The sequence below is a fragment of the Sceloporus occidentalis genome, unplaced genomic scaffold (assembly GCF_023333645.1).
Source record: "Sceloporus occidentalis isolate IW3139 unplaced genomic scaffold, rSceOcc1.0.p SCAF_5, whole genome shotgun sequence".
NCBI classification, from domain to species: Eukaryota; Metazoa; Chordata; class Lepidosauria; order Squamata; family Phrynosomatidae; genus Sceloporus; species Sceloporus occidentalis.
This window is the reverse complement of record NW_028316985.1, coordinates 125,768,230-125,790,576: the sequence shown is the minus strand read 5'-3', so window position 1 is coordinate 125,790,576 and position 22,347 is coordinate 125,768,230. Positions and strand designations below refer to the sequence as shown.

The 22,347-nt window shown below is 39.7% G+C and overlaps 1 protein-coding gene across 7 annotated transcripts in view; it reads right to left on the bottom strand.

Annotated features, from left to right (window-relative positions):
* LOC149312794 (centromere protein U-like) overlaps positions 1–22,347 on the bottom strand; it is a 23,683-nt gene extending 1,336 nt beyond the window's left edge. Inside the window, exons 1-12 of one of the 7 annotated variants that reach the window (XM_089525395.1) lie at positions 22,082–22,345; positions 20,768–20,831; positions 20,130–20,247; positions 18,935–19,136; positions 14,157–14,229; positions 9,649–9,780; positions 8,963–9,038; positions 8,618–8,732; positions 7,292–7,370; positions 4,159–4,206; positions 2,830–2,891; positions 2,287–2,443 (exon numbers count right to left, since the gene is read on the bottom strand). In XM_089525395.1, coding sequence (XP_089381521.1) covers positions 2,287–2,443; positions 2,830–2,891; positions 4,159–4,206; positions 7,292–7,370; positions 8,618–8,732; positions 8,963–9,038; positions 9,649–9,780; positions 14,157–14,229; positions 18,935–19,136; positions 20,130–20,247; positions 20,768–20,812 — 1,107 coding nt within the window. In that variant the 5' untranslated portion in view covers positions 20,813–20,831; positions 22,082–22,345. Of the gene's footprint in view, positions 1–2,286; positions 2,444–2,829; positions 2,892–4,158; positions 4,207–7,291; positions 7,371–8,617; positions 8,733–8,962; positions 9,039–9,648; positions 9,781–14,156; positions 14,230–18,934; positions 19,137–20,129; positions 20,248–20,767; positions 20,835–20,930; positions 21,391–21,442; positions 21,749–22,081 lie in introns of those variants that run through there. The other 6 variants (XM_089525392.1, XM_089525394.1, XM_089525393.1 and 3 more) reach the window with 6 other exon arrangements.

The window sequence follows — 22,347 nt, the reverse complement described above, 5'->3', positions numbered from 1 at the left end:
AAGGATGAGAGTGGCTACAATCAATTTCACAGTACACTTTAAAGCATCCTCCTGCAGTCTGCTTTTGCAGACTTTTAACATATTGTTAATGTAATGTCTTATGAAAGCAGAAGGCATGCTTCAAACTTATATATTTCACTTAGTATTCATTTGCTGTATCACCTCACTTGAAGCCATTGCCCTTGTAAAATGAGCCATATAATTTTGGGGCCCTGGTTTTTTAGCCAAATTTATTTATTTATTGCTCCTGTATCCCATGGTTTCTCCCAAAATGGGATCCAAAGCAGCTTACAATAGTTTAAATAACAGAAAGGTTAAAATATTGATTATAAAAGTTAAAACAGAATTATATATCACTATTAATAAAAATATGATTACAACATGTTTACAACATAGTTTCAGTAAAAAATTTTAAAAGTACAGCACAACACATTATCCACACACTACAACTCCATAGTTAACATTCAGAAGGCCCGCCTAAACAAGAATGTCTTCACCTGTTGTCAGAAAGACTGGAGAAAAGGGGACAACCAGACTTCCAGTGGAAGACATTTTCAAAGCCTGGGAGCAGCCACAGAGAAAGCTCTCTCACAAGTCCAGATCAAACATGCCTGAAAGTGTGCTGAGTCTGTGAGAAAGCTTTCCTCGGCAGATCTTAATGCATACTCTGGCTTATATAAGAAGATACAGTCTTTTCAGATAATCTGGACCAGAGCCGTATAGGGCTTCAATGGTCAAAGCCAGCACTTTGAAATCTGCCCAGAAACAGACTGGTAGCCAATGCAGGTTTCAAAAAGAGAGTCAACAGCCTTTTAGAGCTGCTCAAGTTTCCAAATAGTATTCAATGGCAGCTCCATGTAAAGTGCATTACTGTAGTCCAGACAGGATGTAAACGAAGCATATGTCACCCTAGCCAAATCTGACTTCTCGAGGAATGAGCACAGTAGGTGCACTAGTTTTAACTGTACAAATGCACTCCTGCCCCTGTTATCCCGTTAAGAGAGGAGGGAAAAGACACTCTTCCTCCTCTCTATGCCAGGATCTGTGCTATGTTGCTCTGAGAGCCTTTAGGGCTGAAGGGTGGGGTATAAATACTATAAATAAATAAAATGTCTGGATGGCAAGCATGAAAATCCCTGAATCTGAAGCAGAAAGGGCAGATTGTTTTCCACGACAATAAGTTGATTTCACCACTGGGCAGGTGGGTGAAGTTGCCCTGAAGTGGGAGCAGAAGGAGACACAGGGACCCCCAGTCCCATTCATTCTTCTAGCAACAGTGGCATAGAGGTTCTGAAGTAAATTCACACCTGGAGGAGCTTGGCAGCCCCTGATTCAACACAGTGGATACCCTTCCTAAGTTCCACATTTATGATGTGGCTCAAGACTACTGTCCCCCCCACCCCGCCCTTCCCTTAAAAGACACATGCTGAGAATATTCCCTTCCCTCTGCATGTTTAAATCTTCTGGACAGGGTGGGGAGATGGATTGGAAAGGGGAATACAGAAGTAATGTAACATAGGTAAGAGGTTCCCCTCCTCCTGTGTAAAAAGCTGGGAGAGCAGTTGAGAGGAGACTCTCTCATCTGGACCAGAGGCAGACCTTCAAAGGGGAAACCTCAGAGATCATCCTTGCAGTAGGGGAAGTTTGATGTGATTTTTGATTGTGCAAAGACATACTTCTTCAGAAAGACAAACCACTATAGACTGCCTTCTGCCCCTACCAGAAAAACTGAACTTACACACTGGGCATCACAGAAGCTGTTCATGAGTTGTCTATGGGCATTATTTAATGCACATAAAATATGAATAAATATACTACCATTTAAGGTACTAGAATAATTCCTTTCAAGAACAATGTGATATAGTTTTTAAAACAGCCCACTTGTTTTCCCTTAAAACTAGCTCATAAAGTTTGTATTTGCTACACAAGAAAGTTTTATATGGTTGTATCCTGGTTCCCATATGGATTAGAATCAGGCATCCATCTTGAGAGACCTGGGTAAATACAGCTTATACATTTAAGTATTTCATATATGTTATGATGGTTCCACACTTACATATTTACTATGTTCCATATGCGTGAGAGAGAAATCTCACACTCATGTAATAGTATTTATTTTGGGGGTGGGGATAAGGAGGCTTAAAGTAATTTACTCATGTTAATTTTTCCAGCACTGCTGAAAGAAAATAGCCGTAAGCTAAACGTTGTTTTGTTTCTAATGCAGAAACAGGTATAAAATAAAGGATGAGATACTACACAATAACAGGCAATTAAGCATGTACTTACTTCAACATTTTCTTGTGGGTTTTCCTTTATTTTATTAACATATTTTTGTTGAAGATCCTTTAAATCAGTGACTAACTTCATTGCATTCCTAAGAGATGATATTTTTTCTTTTACTTCAGCATGTTCTCGCTCTAGCTTCTTCAACTGTGGCTCTGTTCTGCAAGATATAAGTCTATGAGCATCATACTTATACAGGTTCTTTTTGAACTGGTTCTGTGGAAGACTGCTTAAATTACCTTGAAGCCACAGGTCTATGTGTAGTAACCTAAAATGCTGGCAACCTCACTCCAAAGAAGAGTGAATTTGATTCTGCCTATTATAACAACTTGAAAAGAGTAAGCAAACACACAGAAACCTACTAAACTTTGTTGTCATAATTGCTATGACATCTGAATAAAGTTTCTGAAACAAAAATAACGGAACATAATTATATAACTGAAACTGGTATACATTTTTTTCCAGTTTTCAGTGGTAATAGGAAGCCCTACTTAAAAACCTACTGATGTTTTATTTTATGTATTATTTTAACCAATCAGAACATACCTAATTAGTTCTTCTTTAACTTCTATCAAACGCTGCCTTTTCTTATTTGTTTCTCTGACCATCTGCAATACAGTAGACATAAAAATTTTAAAAGAAAAAGCAATAGATAATTTAACTATTTGTCTCACCTCCTGGTAATATGATTAGATCTGGGATGTATTGTCAGTATACGGGGCTAATGATATTTAACATTTATATACCTCCTTTCCATATAGTTCAAGACAGTAAAGAAAAATACCATGTATTTAAAAAAATGAAATGCAATGACCCATTAAGTTAAAAAGAACAACAAAGCAGCAAAATTCATAAGCAGCAAAAATCCACAAACTTGTTCACTCAAATAACTAAAAAAAAAGGCTTCATGCTGAAGTGGATGCCTATCTGGAAAGGGGTAAATGGAGTTTTGAGTTGGGAATTCCAAAGTCTGGAAAAGCAACTGAAAAAGTGCACATACACCTTGACCCTGTCAGTCATCATTCTGAACCATGAAGGCTGTTGATTTTCTTAATACTTGTACCAGGACACTAAACAGGAGGAGGAGGAGGCCAAAAGGTGTCCTTACAGGTGAGGGAGACCCTAAAGTTTTGTGATGTAGTAGTGTATATTGGCATGAAGAATCCCCTTCTGCTTACCACCATAAACAGGCTCTGGTGGCAGGCATCTCACGAGCAATCACTGCTGCTGCAGGGCAATATCCCTGACAGTAGGGGGACATCACACAGGCACTAACACTGAAATATATCACTAGACTTGGGCTCAGCATGCATGAGCCTGCCTCTAATCGCCAGATTCCTCCCTACCAAGAATTACCTCAGAAATGGAAGCTGAGCTTTGCATCCCACTCCACAGAAACCATGTAGGGAGAAAGGGAGTACAGTATACTCTTTTTACTTTTTTTGTTAGAACCCAAACCACTTTGTACAATTATCTTGAGGATAAACAACCGAGCAAGAGTTTAAAACCATTATGTCAGAATACATATCTCCCACCAGATTGCTTTGGGGTGGGCACATGCTGTGTGTTGGACACTTAGAGAACTACACTTCCATCCACCCCACCATTATTTGGGCTGAAAATGCAAACAGTCCCAAGCTTGCTACATTTTTTGGATTCCCTGAGCTACTCTAACTTTCCCAACAGGAAGGTTCTTGTTAACCTCCTGTTGCTAGTGTCCTCTTCTGGGCCTAAAAAGGCTGGGAGGTGGGAGAACGACAACAACAGGCATGTGGCAAAAATGCTCTCATTGTACCCTGCTCTAATTCTCTTGTAATCAAATATATTTCTGGATTGGAAGTATATCCATACAAGAAGATTCACAGATTTATTTACCTTCATATTTTTTAGTTTGGTGTTTTTTAGTTCTTCAGCATCTGCAATCTAATTAAAACATGCACTCATTAGTTATGTAGTGCAAACATTTAATTAACAAAACATACAATATAGTACAGTTTTCAGATGTCACTGTAGAGCTTATAGGATAGGATATAGCAATAGCAATAGAAAGTACATTTCTATACGACTTATCAGTGTACTTAAGGACTCCTTAAGAAGTTTACAATGTGTAAGCTAATTGCCCCCAACAAGCTGGGTTTTAGCTACCTACAGAAGGATGCAAGGCTGAGTGGACCTTAGAGTCCCTGGGATTGAACTCACAACCTTGTAACTCACAACCTTGTAGCTGTGAATGGCTGCAGTACTGGCATTTAACCACTGTGCCACCAGCCTTTCCAACCACAGTTAGTTGAGCAAGTTTCTGTGATGTTAATTGTTCTTCATGTAAGTGACCGAGTTTGCAAAAAGATCTGGGATAAAAGCAAGGCTGGGAAGAACTACTCCGTCAACTTTGCAGAGCTTGTGTCACACAAAGTAGTCAATGCTGGACTAGATTTGGTATAAATTACTTACATTAATAGACACTGTACAATGCTTTGGCTTATAATTTCTATCGGCATAGGAGCTGCAGTCCAAAAATATTGGAGAGCCACAGCTGCCCACCTGCCTATTTGTCAGATGCTTTTTACTGTTAAGAAGTGTGAGGTCTTTCTTTGAAATGTAGCCTTCAAAAATCTATTTTTCAAAAAGTTTTTCTAAATGTGCAAAAAATGTTAAACATTCTGTGTATTCTTCAAATGCTTGGACACTGGACCCTATAAATTTATCTGGGTACAGTAAAATTAAGAAAATTGGCCACTGTTAAATTAAACCATTAACTTCTAAATGATATTTAGAATTAAGTACTGGAATATGTTTGTAATGTATGATTTAGTATTTCAAGAAGACACATGTATGCTTTCATGTTATAATTAAGAAGTTAATATAGAATTGCCCCAGAAGCACTGCTAAGCCACATTTTCAATACATTTCAAATCATATTTCCCCCTAGTAACCACTAATTGTTTTAGCTTTTGGATAGGGTGTAATTGCTGAGCAGGGATTCAAACCTTTGCCTCCAAAGTCTTAGTAGGGAATAATACCAGATTGTAAACTTTCTCTCTTCCTTGTGCCAGGAAAACTTTCCACAGATCCTATAATGTAAACTGTTAACTTAGATACCAGCTTGAAGTCCAGTGACAGAGTGAGACACATAGATACCTGATCCTGAGCATCTGAGATGAAGCACTGCAGAATCTCTATCCCAGTTGATCAGGCATAGGATTATGCAACTATGACCATGGAAAGGACCCAGAGATAGGAGAAGCTGGTGTGCAGGACAAAGAGTTTGTTTTGATAGTGGCTGTCCTTACTGTGAGTAGGCAACAATTTAATTTCTCTTATTCAAAAATGGGCAACTGTGAGCCTTCAGATATTCTGTGAGTCCACACCACTAGTTATACAGGTTACAATGCTGAGGGTACCCTTCATTCAACACCTGGAGGGCATCAGTTGTCCATCTGCCTTATTCACTGCCCCCTTTCCAGTAAAGTGTCCTTCTCCTGTCTCTCTGTCAACCACATCAATCCCAAAGCTTTGACTCTATGGACACTATTATTCTTGAGATTTTCCAGGTATCAGGTTGTGTGTTACCATTGAGAGATTCATTAAATAGGTTCACTAAGTGTAGAATCAATTCCTCTTGCATAGATTTATAAAAGTCTCCTGAAAACCCATCCAGTCCCGGGGATTTCCCTACTGACAATATGTGTATAGACTGTTTTATTTCTTCTACTGAGATGGGTTTATTAATATGGGAACTACAGTATGTTTATTGCTAATTCTTTTTATTTGGAATTGGCAAATAAAATCTTTAACATCAAGATCCTGAGTATTCTCTGATATGTATAATTTTTTTTATAAAAGCTTTTAAATTCTGATAAAATGTCATCTGTTGTGTGTTTAGTATTCCCTGATGTATCTAATAGCTTAAGGATCATCCGTTTAGAAGCTTTTTGTTAACCAGACTGGCTAGTAATTTAGAAATGTTATTATTATGTAGACAGAGCATACATGTATGGATTTTACAAAGATCCAGCTCCTCTAAGGCTGCTCTTTTCCTATTAAATTCAGTTAAAACTTTGGATCTTTGAGAAATTTTATGAGTTTTAGTCAAATCATTTATTTCAGCTACCAATTGAGCCCTTTTGGACTCTCTCAGAACAGACTGGCAGAAAAAGCCGGCTTCCTGGTGGCTTGGGGGTGTGATGTACGCCCCCAAGCCAATAGGAAGCCGCTCTGAAGCCCCCTGGTTATTTACATGGCAGCAGCTTTTCGGCACTCTGGCAGCACAGCATTTAGATGCCACACCACAGGAGTGCTGAAAAGTCATGGTAGCAGTGGAAAGGGCGGCTTTTTCCAGGGCAAAAAGGAGCAGCATTTTACCACTTCTTTTTACGCTGGAAAAACACCGGATAGGGGCAGCGGACTGTCATTGCCATGATCCGGTGAGCAAAGAGGGAGTCTGTTTTGGCCCTGTTTCTTTTGTTTGGCCCCCTCTTGTATTAGTCAATTTTACCCAGTCAATTTTAAATCATGACATTTTAATTTGTATATTAAAAAGTACACATATGTACTCATATGTATGTACTTTAATGGTTTTATAGTGTTGTATGTTAACTGTTGGTTTTATGTATTTTCCTTTTTTATTGTGTTTTGTATTTTAACATGTTGTACTCTACCTTGAAACTTGAGGAGAGGTGGGAAATAAATAAATAAATGTTGTTGTTGTTGTTTTGTACAATACATTTGGTCTACATTTTTAATCAGATCTAATTCACACTCCCCATGTTAAGATACAATTCATCTTCAGACTGCACATTACTTTGATATTCTGGGCTCCTGAATAGCATACAAAAATACATATATTATAGAGAACTGCATACAAAATACATATGTCAAAAATAAATGGGAATTTTCTGTTTTTTTAAATTAAAAGTAATATGGAAATTAGATGAACTACTGAAACTGATATGGAGCAAAAATAGACTGATTTGTATCCAAGTCTAGTATACATGATGATATCACTTACAGTGTTGATGAGATGATCTCTGAACCCATTAGAAAAGCTATCAATAGCTTCCCTACATATCTCCAGTTCCACTCCTCCTCTGAAATACATACAGATCATCCATTAACCAAATCTTCTGAGTTTGAACAAGCCAAACTGAGAAATGCAAGCTATAGTTACTGAATTTTATACTGTCAATGAATAAAAACTAGACAGCATTGTCAAGAAATATTTTTTCCTACATAAGGTTGTATAAGTTGATTAATATTCAATTAATATAGTTGATTTTACTTCATTGTATTTTTGTTCTGTATCATTGCTGCTAATTTATACTGTAATACTGTACTAGTTTTACACCACTATTTTCAGATTTGTTTAATTCTGTTTTTGACAAGCACAAACATATACGTGCAGCAAATAATTAGGAGGCAGAAAAGTGCAAAAATGTCAGAGAAATCCTGGTAACAACCTGTTTCAGACAGTCCTCATTGGGTATGTATTGTGCATTTTATTCATTTAATTATCATGGCTCCAGACAACAATCTAATTGGATTTTATAACCCCACTGCATCCAAGCTGGAGAAATAATCCAGTTTGATACCAGTTTAACATCCATGGCTCAATGCTATGGAATTCTAGGAACTGTAGAGCTCTCTGACAAAGAAGGCTAAATGTCTCATAAATGACAAATTCCAGAATTCCATTGTTCTGAGCCATGGCTGTTAAAGTAGTTTCAAAATGGATTATTTCTGCAGCATGGATGCAGCCTGTGTCTTATCTTTTATCTCCTTAGCTATGGTTAGTTTCAGAACACATGAAGTAATTCCAATTTCTATGTATATATTCTGTTTTCATTCCTGCTAAAATTAAAGTACTTGGATAGGAGACCACCAATGAATACCAGGTGCTTTAGCTATATTTCAGAACAAAGAACTGGAAAACCACCTGAGTATTCATTGCCTAAGATATCCTTGGTGATTCAAGGGATCACCATAAGTTGACAGGTGACTTGAAGGCACATACACACACAAAAGGGTAAACTTGAAGTGGGGTGAGAATTTTTTTGAAATGCATACATTTTCCTGTTAGTGAAATGGAAAACATAATCAAAACATTTGAATGTCTGGTGTTCTGCTTCAGATAGCTTTGAATATACTTTCCAAAAAACAAAGCAAAACATCAAGTATTCATAACAAAGTATAGTACAATGACTTTTTTGTGTTTGTATGTATCTAAGTAGAAGAGCTGTAATACACTTAATGTATAACAAGAGATAAAAAGCACATACTAAACTCAATCTTAGTGTGAATATAGCTACAATTTTCAGTCATAAGAAAACATGCTTACTTGTATTTTGCTGTTACTTTTTCAAACTCATTCAGAATAACATCAATTTCTGTGATACGCCTGGCACCTTTTTTCTGCCTTTTGGGTATCCAAACTTTAAACAAATGTGGATCACCTAGATTTAAACAAAACAGTGAACATTTTTTTGGAAGCAGACTTTGGCATATAACAGCATCTTATACAAATCTGCATTGCTGAAGAAACTGTACTTGTCATCATGCTTTTAGGTTCACATAGTTGCCTGAAAAATCATGTCTAATCAACCCTCTTAGTACTATACACATTCAAACCTGGAAAATGTTCAATATAGACTTATAAAGAAAACATGCACAACCTATCCCTGACCTGAATGATCATCCTCTTCCATCTCTGGTAAAGCCTTCTTCTGCTTTCTTTGGGATTTTCCACTCGTCCTAGATATCTGTTAGGACAAATGCCACCACATTTAAATGTTCGAAGAAATTTCTAATCACATTTGGCAGGAGCAGCAATGATAAAGTTTGGCTCGATCTGCATCATTTTTTAAAATATAATAACATGTTAAAAAGGTGAGCATATAAAGGTACACTCAGTGAATACAATCATCTAATATATTGCAACAATAAAATCAATATCATGATTTTTATCTTTTATCTTGGTATCTGGGTCAGTTCCAAAATATTTGTCTCCCTTCCTTCACAAGAGTTTGTTGTGTGCACCATTCAATACTGTAATTCTAACTAGTTTTAATAACTATGTGCACAGGAAATACAAGGAATACAGTGCCAGAGGAGATTATATGCTTACTCCACAACACCCCTTTAATTTGCACATTATAGTGGTCAGTGAAAGCCTGACAGTGAACACTAACCTGAAAACTAGGGTGTCGTATCTTCCTACAACTATTTCTCGTTTCTAAATTAAATTTAATTAAATTAAAGCAAACATTTCTTGAAAAACAAAATTAAGTATGTGCCCATGTGCTTATTTTTAGGACAGAGATACTCATTGGTCTGAGGTATATAGGAGACATGGTAAAGATTATTCTTAACCTTATCTGCATTAAAATTCTTCACAGATTGTGTATTTCTATCAGATAGGGTGCATTCTGAAGAGCTCCTCCTTAAAGACCGTGCAGATGGTAGTTTATAGTCCTCTGCACCAGGTGCAAATTCTGCTGCCTTCTAAACAGGAAAAATTCAAGATTATTCTCAGATTTCATCTAAAAAATAATTATGCACTAATATAATGTATTTTTCAGTATAAGGACAGCATTATGCTAGGAAAATTGTAGTTACTTCTGTGTGGCATCATCATCAATTTATTTTTTTAAATAAATTTTATTAGAATTAAAAGGACAAATAAGAAATAGGAAATAACAAAGACAATAATTTATAATAGATTGGCAAGACAAAGAGTTAAAAAGTAAATACACATTTCCACATATTTTGTTGACTTCCTGGATTTCCATCTGATTTAAATCTAGACTAATTTTTCAACCACCAGCCTTTAAAAGGTGTGTTAACTTAAAGGTTTAATGAAAAAAAGTCTTAATGTTATCCATTTAAACAGGAGCATTTTAGAGTGTCAATTTATTCAATAAATCAAAATTCAAAATATTATATTTGGATCTGATTCATATTTGACCCAGTTATAATTATCTATATTAAATTGTTAATTTCTCTCCTATTTCTTTTTCCAGGTAAGTTAATAATGGATCCCAATCTCTCTTGAGTTCATCCCAGTTTTGGCCTTTCATTATACAGGTAAGTTTGTCTATCTCTATGAAATCAGTTAGTCTGTTTAGCCATTCCTGTGAATCCGGTCTTTGTTTTCTTTTCCACCATTTTGTGAAAATGATCCTGGCTATTATAGGCATATAATACAACAACTTCCTGTATTTTCTAATTCTTCATCTACTACTATACTTAGAAATTTGGATCTAAGTTTATTTTACATTTTAGAATAATCTTAACTAAATCATAAATCTCTAACCAATATTTCTTGGATACTTTACATTTCCACCATATGTGTATATATAGGTACCTTTTGTTTTTCCACACTTCCAGCATTTATTAGAGGGCAGCTTAGCAATTCTGACCAGTGTTAGATGCCATCTAGTTTGCATTTTGAAAAGATTTTCTCTAAGGTCAGTACTAATAGTATATTTAACCCTTTTATTCCAATTTTTCCCCATTGTTGTAATGGGATAGTCTGACCTAAATGTTGAGCCCATTTCACCATGCTGTCTTTAATTAGGTCTTGTTCCATATCTCACTTTAGAAATAAATCATTGAATCAACTTTTTGAATTCTTCATTTTCTGTACCTATTCCAGGCTCTTTAACATCTATGTTGTATCTGTCCTATAACTGTCATCTTCATCAACTTATATCCTATTCATCTTCATTGGAGTTCAGAACAACTACCATTGATATGAGTGCACACACACAAAAACACAAATTATATAATATGGTGGTCCCTACACATTTGCTGGGGTTAGAGGTGAAGGACCCTTGTGAATGTGGAAAAACTGCAAATAATAATAATAATAATAATAATAATAATAATAATAATAATAATAAATTACTTGAGAGAACACCTCTCTAGGAATCTCCAAGTCCTCCAGTGCAAATATATGGTCAGTATCTGCCAGAGGTTGATCATAGAATTATGCTGGAGGACCTACAAATGCCTAGAGAAGTATTTTCTCTAGGAATGTATAGGTTCTCCAGCACAACTTTATGGTCAACTTCTGGCAGACTTGTGCTGGTAGACCTAGGGATTCCTAGCATGAATATATTAATCAAACCCAACAATAATCAAATCCGCCAAAGTCAAAGCTGCAAATGTGGAGGGCCAACTGTACTCATCTGCTATGTGTCCTGACTTTAGTGACTATACGTGCATGTACTATATAGATTCCATAATAAGATAAATTGCCACAAGTGACAGACAATATAGCTTCAGCCTCAATTATCACAATTCACAATAACCCATCAACACAACTGGACTTTTTCAATCAATTGTTTGTAATAAACACATGGAATATAACAGAACTCTGATATTGTGTGCCTTCACATTGATTCCCAGTTAGGACAACCCTATCATTTAGTTTTCTTGGCAAATGCTATTCAGACAAGGTTTGCCATTGCATTTCCTTAAGGCTGAGAATGGGCATTTTCGTGAAACTGAAGAAATAATCCACAACACATGACTTTATCTCACACACCAACCTTGAAGGCAGGATCTTCAAAATTCCAAGCTGTTACTACTGTTGCCTCCAATCCTTCTCCACTCAGTTTTGTTTTCTAGCTCTGACAACCATTCCAACAATATCCTTGCTACTATTAACCTTGAAAACTATTACTATTAACACTATTACAGTGCTACTATTATTACTAATATTGTAACCACTATTTACATTATTATTATTATTATTATTATTATTATTATTAATTTATTACTATTTCCTTTATTGTCTTTTATTTTATTTATTTTTCCCTGGATGGGGATGGACTGTTTCTTCAGTCTCACAAGAATGACCATTCTCAATATCAACCACTCATTCCCCATGAGACATAAGGAAAAGTTCACAACACATGGGATATACCCAAGCCACCATCATCAGGGAGTGCTTCTCCAGACTTATCGTCTACCACAGCCTGCAGCACTGTTTGAGCTAAGGCTGCATAACTAGCTCTAAATTTATCCACCTTATAGTGTCTCACAAAAGTGAACAGCTCTTTCCAACTTGCAGCTTCACCTATGTCCCCAAGTGAAAGTGCTACTGAATAGTCTGTTGTTGTTGCCATTCATCTGGCAGAATGAACCCAAATATGTGCTGCTTATGAAACTTTTGATAGGTTAAAACACTGAAAAATACAAACTTTCAACCATCTAGACAGCATCTGTTCTGATGTCTTTTGGCCAAAGATCTCGTATTTAAAAATATGAACAGTGACTCTGTTCTTCTAAATCATTTAATCTTCTTTAAATAGATTCTGGGAACTCTTAATGTCCAATGAATGCCACTTCTTTTCCAGCAGATGACTTGGATTTGGATAGACCATGGTTAAATTCAGCATTGACCACCTGCAATTTCCAATTGTGATTTTGGCATAATTTTTTCTGAGAGCATTTGTGGCTGAAGAGAAGGGTATAAATACTCAAAATAAATAAATAAATAGGCATGAATGTTGGATAAGTAATCAAGGTCAGCATATCTTCCTCAGACCTACATAGATTTGGATTAATAGACAGAGCAGCCACCTCAGAAGCTTGTCATTATTTTGGTGTGTCAAGCTTCTGAGGTGGCTGCTCTGTCCATTAAAAAGAGCACCCTAAATGATAGATTCCATAAAGACATCTCTATCTTTCTTCACCTTTCTGTGTAGACCTGGTTCAGCTTAGTTTAATTTTACCAGAATTACCAGCTGCTACAGAGACCAATATTCCATTTTTCTCTTGTTGGAAAAAAGAAAATTCTTTTTTTAGAAGTGACTCCAATCTTGATTCAGAAACTTGTCACTCACTTGTTTGCTGGCATACATTTTTAAGGTTTATAATAACCTTGTCCCCTGCAATCTGCTTACTTGTAATCTTGGGGATAGGTAAATTCACTAAACCTGATCCAATTCATACCTTTGTTTTTCCATTGTTAACGGTTTACTTTTGGCTGCATCATCCATTTATTTTTGCTTTTATTTATTAATACCTAGATATGCTGCCATTCTTTACCTAATTTTATTCCTACCTAATTACTTTATTTAAATGAGAGGCAAGAAGACTTATCTCTTGACTTGTTGGCAAGGCAGGAAATTAAAAACTGAGGAGAGAGGGTTTGGAGGCAATGGTAGTAACAACTTGGAATTTTGAGGATCCTGGCTGTCAAAGTTGGCATGGAGGACAAACCCATGTGTTGTGGACGGTTCCTTAAATCTCACTGGTTTCCTACAGTCCTTATTCCCAACATTCAACATTCATATACCATGCTGGTTCTCCACCTCTGAGCTATACTGCAAGAAAACTTCAGTGAGAGAAAAATAGTAATATAATACTAATAAGAACTCATTAAAACTGGCAACTTCCATTCAATGTATTTTCATGATTAATTCATGAAATCTGGAGATGCAATTACGCAACTCTAGATAATTGTAGAAAAAGTTATACACATATGGCTACAAAATTATAGTGTCTAGAGTAGAACTCATGCAGAAAATGTTACAAATGAGCAAAATCAAGTTACATATGCTTGCCCTGGGGGATAATTCAAGAGGAAATTTTTAAGATATGCATTTGCTAAACTGGGGTGAATGTATTCAAGAAGACCAGGTTCTGCAAGAAAAATTATAACCCCATCATACTCAATGTGGTTCCAGACCTTCAGTTTCCTAAGACGAAGCCAGAACTTTAAAGGACATCTCATAGAGACATTAATAATGACATTCCTTGTGGACTCAGGTGGCATGAAATGTCATCATATATGTCAGCTGCAATCATCATATATTGCTGAAGTCCAATATACTGTGGAACTCCCAGTTCACAAGTAAAAATAGTACCTTGTTCTCCATCAAAGGGTTCTTTTCTGAATCTTCTCTCTCCACCCTTGATTTCACAGTATCCTGATTTTTGCTAAGGGAAAAAAAAATAATGCAATTAAGTGGTCAGGGTGTATTTAATTTACTAAGAAGTCTCACTGATGGTCCAAATAAAATGTGTGTCCTACCAGGAAGGGAAAATGAAGAACATGGTGTCAACAATACAGTACAGTGATGATTGTCCTGACTGTGTAAGTTTGTCAACCCTGTAGTGTATGACACAATGCTGCAGCCTTTGCTTGTACAAAGCACGGGATGAGTCCTTCCTGAATCTTCGTTCGTGAAGCAAAGCCAGAGAGAGAGAGTGTATGACAAATGAAGACAGAGAAGCCCATGTGGTTGCCCTACAAATCTCCAACAAAGAAGCTGTTGTGGAAAAGATTACCAAAGCCACTTAATATACTGTTGCTGCCAATGAGACAATGCAGAGGAAGAAATTTCCCTCTAGGGGAATCTGGCCCCTAATGGGGTACCAGTTCTTTGACCCTAACATGGATCTGGTGTTCTATTGCTTGAAACATCTGGAAATGCTTCTCCATGGATCTAGGACAGTGAGAATGAATGAAAAACTATGCAGGCTTTTGAATGAAATCCACGGTATACCTATGTTTCACAATCCTGCCCACCCTAACACTGGAGGATATTACCTCCCATCAAGGGCCAAAATGCATAAGGCAAGTCCCTTACTGAGAGCTGTTCCAAGTCAGCATGACTGACTTTCCAGCCTGCTTATTGGCAGGAGTGGAACTGCCTTTACTGAACTCTGAGGTTTGCTGCTGTCTGGTATGCTACTTTGGGGTACTCTAGTTTGGCCTAAAAGGTCTAAAATCTCTTTGATGAAATTGAAACCTGTACGTACTCAAGAAAAGACTATGCTCCAGACTAAATGGACTTCTTCCCTCTTTCTTAGACAAAGATGGGAACATTTTCATTTTATCCCTGGTCTCAATCAACACCTCATCCAAGGCACCCCCAAATAATTTTTGATACCTTAAAAGGGCAGCTAGTCAGATTGGCCTCAGACTTATTATCTGTGTTTCATTTTTTCTGCCAAAGCTGGCGTCTGACAACATTAGCTGCCATAACCTGTGAAGCAAACTGAACCAAATCAAGACTAGTGTTGGCCACACATTCATTGGCCAATTCATTCATCCCCTTGTTGGAGCTTAGTCTCTGCCTTGGTAACCAGAGAAATCAATCCTTAGATCAAGTAATACTTGCCCTTGCAAACAGGAAAGTTACTGAAGCTGTTCTGATGACAAGGGCCGGCACCTCCTACTCTGTACCCAAAAAGATGCCTACCCTCTTATCCTTTGGGCTCCTAAGAGTATCATCAGAATCTCTAGGAAACAACAAACCCAAATCCAATCTAGCCAAGGCAGCATCAGTAAGGGTAGTCTCAGTTTATCCACCACCTCAATGGGCAGTGAATACAGATGTTTAAAAACAGCAGGAGCTGGTCATGCCAATCCAGGATGAGTCCACTCTCCTTCCATAATCTCAGCAAACACCTCAGGGAAAGATACTACTGACAAAAATTCCAGAAACCTGGCTACTAGTACTCAACACAAGCAACTTCTCTATTTTATGAAGAGCAGATAAGTTCTTTTGAATAAAATAAACAAATTAATGAGAGGATACATGCTCAAGGAAGGGCCCTCCCTCCTTTGGGGATAGTTTCCTCTCCTCCCTATCAGAGGAGTCCAGTGAGACAGAAGACTTTGTATGTTCTGCACATGTAGAGGTGGACAAATGTTTTAGTTTCCTTTTAATCTTGAGGGGAGAAGCCCTGAAAAACGAGGCATGATGCTTTCTAGCTCATTGTTTGTGCTTTTGGCCACAAGGGGGCATGCATGCACCAGAATGCTTAGTCTTACAATGTTTATGAACCTTTTTGTGCCTTTTCTCTAGAAACTCAAGGTATTCACCATTCCAGGTGGTTAGTGAACATGTCACCACCGCCTCCTCTCCCTCAACCATGCCAGAAACCACAACCTGCCTGGCTATGACTGAAATCCAATTGCACAACTGGGGGGGGGGGGGACTCTTTATAATCAATAATGAAGGAGGGAGGGAGACAGGGGCATTCACTCCCTTACCTGCACAGGTAAAGCTGTGCCTGCCAATGTCACTGCCACATGTTCCATCCTGCAAAGCAAAATCCCATCAAGCTCCTGTGCCACTTCAGTGGTACACACTGGGCCTGATCCACCTCTTCCTGAGAGGCCCATTCAGTGTGAGGACGATCTGGCTGCAACATCTGTCACCCCATTGATCGCCAGGGTTGATTCGGCTGATCTGGCTGGCTAGGTGGGTGTCCCCTTCCTCCATCACCGCTCCATGTGCGTCCCTCCCGAAGCTGTGCGCTCGGTGGAAGAAGATGGCCATCCCAGATGGAAGGAGTGTACTGTTCTTCCCTGCTAGAATCTCCAAACAAGCTCAAGAAAACGGAAGTTCTCTACCAGCTGGCACCACAGGAAGAACACTACCATCCCCACATCACTGTAGGCAAATCTGTGCTTAAGTCCGTCCAGCAGTTCACCTACCTGGGAAGCATCATCTCCTCAGACGCCAAGATCAATAAAGAGATCGATCACAGACTAGCAAAGGCATATAGTGCATTTGGAAGGCTTCACAAAAGTCTGGAGTAACAAACACTTGAGGCAAAGCACAAAAATCAGTGTGTATAGAGCCATTGTACTGACTATTCTCCTCTATGGGTCTGAAACATGGGTCACCTATCGCCAACACCTACGACTCCTCAAATGCTTTCATCAGCGCTGTTTACGCACAATTCTAAATATACACTGGACCGACTATGTGACGAATGTTGCTGTCCTTGAGCAAGCAGGGATCACCAGCATTGAGGCCATGCTACTGAGGACGCAGCTGCACTGGGCAGGACACGTTTCTAGGATGGAGGACCATCGCCTCCCAAAAATAGTATTCTACAGTGAACTTGCCACAGGTCAGCGTAAGAGGGGCGCCCCAAAGAAGAGATACAAGGACTCCCTGAAACAACATCTCAGCCAAATTGATCACCAACAATGGTCCACCCTGGCTCGCACCAGGAGGTACAGAGACACACTATCTACGATGCTGCAGCCATTTTCGAAAACTCACGCCAAACGAGTCTTGAAGAGAAACGACAACGTAGAAAGAACCACAACTGGGAAACATCACCCAAGGAGACATTCTGCTGTGCTTTCTGCAACCGGGCTTGTTTATCTCGGATCGGCCTTTTTAGTCATCAACGTGCTTGTAGAAAGCATGGGATGAGCCCTTCCTGAATCTTCATTCGCGAAGAAAAGCCAGAGAGGGAGAGGTGTTTTGGATTATGTTTTTAAACTTTTGAATGTTTTAATCTTTATTTTATACTGGTTTAACTGTTTTTATTGTTTTTAAAGTGTTTTTAATCTTCTGAGCCACCTTGGCTCCCTTTTTAGGAGAAAGGGTCAATAAAAATAAAACAAACAAACAAACAAATAAAATGTACAGTCGGTTCTCCTTACTGGCGTATTTGAGCATCTGTGGATGGCAAACCCGGAAGTAGTCCCGAATGGCGGCGCGCATGCACGCGCGCCGCCATTCAGGACTACTTCCTTCTCCTCCTCTCCTTGCTTCCCTCCTCCCTTCCCTCACCCTTACTTACCTTTCTGACCTGGACTGCTTAGCCTCCTCGCCGCTGCCGCCACCACGGGAAAAGCCAGGCGGCGGCGGAGGCCAAGCCTCGGCCTCCTCGCCGCCGCCGCAGAAGGACCTCTTGGCCCCAACAGCACTGCCACCGGGCCTTTCCAGCAGCGCCGGCGAGGAGGCCGAGTCGAGACGCTGGAGGTCTTCAAGGCCTCCAGCGCCGGCACCCGGCCTCCTGGAGCCTCCGCTGCCACAGAAGGACCAAGTGTCTGTGTTGGAGGCCAAGAGGCCCCCAGCACTGACACCTGGCCCTTCTGCGGAGGTGGCAAGGAGGCCGGGTGCCAGCGCCAGAGGCCTTGAAGGCCTCTGGCGCTGCTATGCTCTGCACCCCCTCTTCGCCGGGTGACGGTGCAGAGGAGGTGTGGAGCACAGCAGCGCAAGGCCTCCGGCGCCAGCATCTGGCCCTTACGCAGTGGCAAGGAGGCTGGATGTCGTCACTAGAGGCCTTGAAGGCCTCTGGCGCTGTTGAGCTCCGCGGCTCCTCCACACCGTCACCTGACGAAGAGGAGGCGCGTAGCTCAACAGCGCCAGAGGCCTTCAAGGCCTCTAGCGCCGGCATCTGGCCTCCTCACTGCTGTGCAAGGGCCGGATGCCAGCGCTGGAGGCCTGGGAGGCCTCTGGCGCGGCGGCTCTGCCTCCTTGCAGCCACCGCGGGAAAGGCCCGGTGGTGGTGCTGTTGAAGGCCAAGAGGCCTCCAGCACCGCCATCGGGCCCTTCCATAGTGGCGGCGAGGAGGCCAAGGGTTGGCCTCCGTTGCCGCCAACCAGCTTGTTCCGCGGCGGCGGTGAGGAGGCCAAGCCGCCATGCCTGGAGGCCTCCCAGGCCCAAAAGGAAAGTAAGAGGGAAGGAAAGGAGGGAGGAGGGAAGCGAGGGAGGGAAGGGAGAAGAGGAAGGGAGGCCAGGGACTTTTGTTCCCAATTGTGGCGCACAAGCACATGCGCCGCCATTGGGAACAATAGGGACTTGAGAATACATGTATTTTGGTATACGCGGGGGGGGGGGTCCAGAACGGATCCCCCACGTATACCAAGGGCCCACTGTATTACCTTTGTCTTGTATTTTTCTTTTCTGGTTCAGAATGAGAAGAATTACTAGTTGAGCCACCAGGTTCTGAATCCTGACTCTTATCCACTTCTTCTTCTTCTTCTTCTTCTTCTTCTTCTTCTTCTTCTTCTTCTTCTTCTTCCTCCTCCTCCTCCTCCTCCTCCTCCTCATAGTCAGACACAGCAGTGCTATGTAATGGAAGGTCTAGATAAAATGGAAAATACCCTGTAGTAATAAACTGTCTCATCTTCCCTGTAGTGTTCCTGTTGTTTCTTCCTCACAGTTATGAGGCAGTAAAATGCAAACAAATCTGGGTTGTACTGTTTGTCACTGCCTGATGTCTACAATCTTGGACTGCTTTGACATTTCAAATCCTGAAACAGTTCATACAATTTAGAGCCGCATTTACCTAACCAAAGCTGAGAGTCACTTGAGTGGAAGCACAATATTTGGTCAATGGCAAGATTAATTAGTGCAGGCTCCAGGGCAGTGTCCACACTACACAAATACATCAGATTGATACTACTTTAAATGTCACATGTCCATTTTATGTAATCCTGGCACTTGTAGTTTGACAAAGTACTTAGAACACTCTGCTAGAGAGCTGTCATGTTGTAGTTTAGGACTGTAAATTAGAGCTCTCTACCAGAGAATTTTAAGTATCTATTCATACTTCAAATCCTAGGAATCCACAGGATGACACCATAGCAATTAAAGTAATATCAAACTACATCAGTCCATTGCTTCATATTATGTACTGTGGCTACACCCAGGTACTGTAGGACTCTTGATTAAGATGTTCTCCAGGGACAACTTCTTTGCTACTATCACTAATAATCACTTAATCATCCTTTTATCTCTGCATCCAAGTCTCACCACTATGCAGAAGCTCCTCTTTCTTTCTTTTGGTCTCATTTTAAACACCTAGAGAACACAAGCGAGGCAGCAGAGACATTAAAGAGGAAAGGAAGCACTGAGGGCAGATTGAAGCTATTAGCCACAAACTGATAGTTGTATGTTAAAATGTCTTAAACATTATTTTGTAATTAAAAGCAGTACAATCATGTTCCCCAACTCATATTTTTTCAGACAGAAAAGCAGTACTGTGCAGTTTTATTTTCTAAATTTGTGTAGAACTGAGGGTTAGGGGAGAGTAGGCCTACAATCAACTTTAAAATGTAAAACTGAATCACTAACCAAATACATCATCAGACTCTTCTGTTTGCTCAGTTCCAGGAACTTTCAAAATGCTTGACACATCTGGCTCATCAGGAGATAAAATTTTCCTTTCAGACTGCAACTTGGCTTCATGTCCCTAAAGAAAGGAGCAGTAATACAGAATCTGTTACAGCTGTTTTTTAGAAAAATAGATTTACTTCAGTATAAAAGAAATGTAATGGGAATAAAACTGGAATAACAGATTTGAACAAGGAAGGACTGTTTTAATAAAACATTGCTTCTCATAATAAACAGGAGTAAGCTAATAAAGATAACAAATATAACAATAAATGTTTTTAACCAGGAAATATCAGCACAGAGTGGTGCCATACGTAGCAATTTTAAGTCAGTACTTTTTAAAAAATTACTAGTCTAAGGTTCTTTGGTTGGAGCCTCACAGTACATATCACTTACATATCTTAAGCATAAAGACTAAAATGAAATAATACTTATTTATTTATACCCCGCTCTTCAGCCAAGGCTATCAGAGAGGCTTACAATTTGTTAATTAAAAATAATTAATAAGCTCCAGAGAACATATCATTAAAAACTCACATATAATTAAAACAGGAAAATGTGTCATTTATATCTCAGTCAAAAAATACATGGTCACTTACTCCTGGTACTTTCTTGGAATCTCTTTTTGTTTTTGCCTTTGGCATCTTTTCCTATTGAAATTTTCTGCTGAAATAGATAAAAGGAAAACATTATTTTAAAAGGATACAATTCTCTTTTTCTTACATCCATGTATCACAGAGAAGGATCAATAGTTTTTATTACCGTTGTACACATTCAGTCTTTTCCATTAAATCCTCTCCAACAAACTAGATTGCATGATATATGTAATCAGATTCTTGTGAGACTAAAGTATCATCAGAGAAATAATTTCACCATGTATTCTTCTGTTCTACAGATCAATATGTATTTTCCCACACTTTCCCCAATGCTTCATTATAGTCAGGAGTTCGGTTCCCCCCGCCACCGCCTGCGGATACAAAAGCCAGTGGGAACTTAGGCCTCCTCAAGTCCCATTATTGTCAATGGATGCCAATCTGTGTGTGTGACCCATGGCCATGTGCTTGCACCGCCACTGATGATAATGGGCCAGGCTATCCCCAGATGGGAGATGTGTATGTGCGAAACCTCTTAAGCCTATGGACTGGGGTGCCACTTCCTAAAAGAAGCTGAGTCCGTTCCATTGGTGCAACCCACTGATGGCGGACAATCTACAAAATACGTATAAAACAATAGGTAATAATATGAAATAGAATTGGTTAAAATAAGCAGCCAACAATTAAAAACAACTGATAACAACTGGCTCCATTTGAGCTGCCTTGATTTCATCCCATGAAATCCTTGATTTGAGGCACTGCAGCAGCTAATCTGGTTTGACACCACTTTGACCTTCATGGCTCAATGCTATGGAATTCTGGGATTTGTAGTTTGTTGTGGCACCAGAGCTCTCTTGACAAAGAAGACTAAATGTCTCTCACAAATTTACAGTTCCCAGAATTCCACAGCACTGAGCCAGGGCAGTTGAGGGCTGTAATATCCACACTGCATAAATAATAATCCATTTTGAGACCACTTTAAGTGCCATGGCTCCATGCTATTGAATTCTGGGAACTGTAGTTTTGTGTGTGACATTTAGCCTCCCTTGTCAGAGAGCTCTGGCGCCACAATAAACTACAGTTCCCAGAATTCCACAGCAATGAGCCAGGGCAGTTAAAGCGGTCTCAAAATGGATTATTTCTGCAGTGTGTGTGTGTTTGGGTCCTTTATCTGGTTGTCCTTAGTGTCTTTTACATCGAAAACACTTTTGGCGGGAAAATCCGCATTCAAAGCAATTCAGACCACTCGCGCCCCCCGTCGCTCAACGGTTCTCAGCCAAACCACTTGCCTAGAAAAAATGGGGGGACCCCCAGACTCACCTCCACTCTCAGTCCCCCCCCCGCGTCGCTTCTTCCCGCCGTCCAAACTCAAACCGCCTCAACGGGAATGTTCCAACTGACCACACGGAAGCGGGGGATAGAGCGGTGAATACCAAAGGCAACGAACCGGACAAGGATTGACCTCCTTTTTATTCACGCCCGTTCTGTTCGCTACCAATAGTTTTCATCTTCTGCCTAAAATGGTCGGAAAGGATTAAAATAGAAGCGTATAGTACTTCCCTCGCGTCGCCTCCCCCTTTATTTGC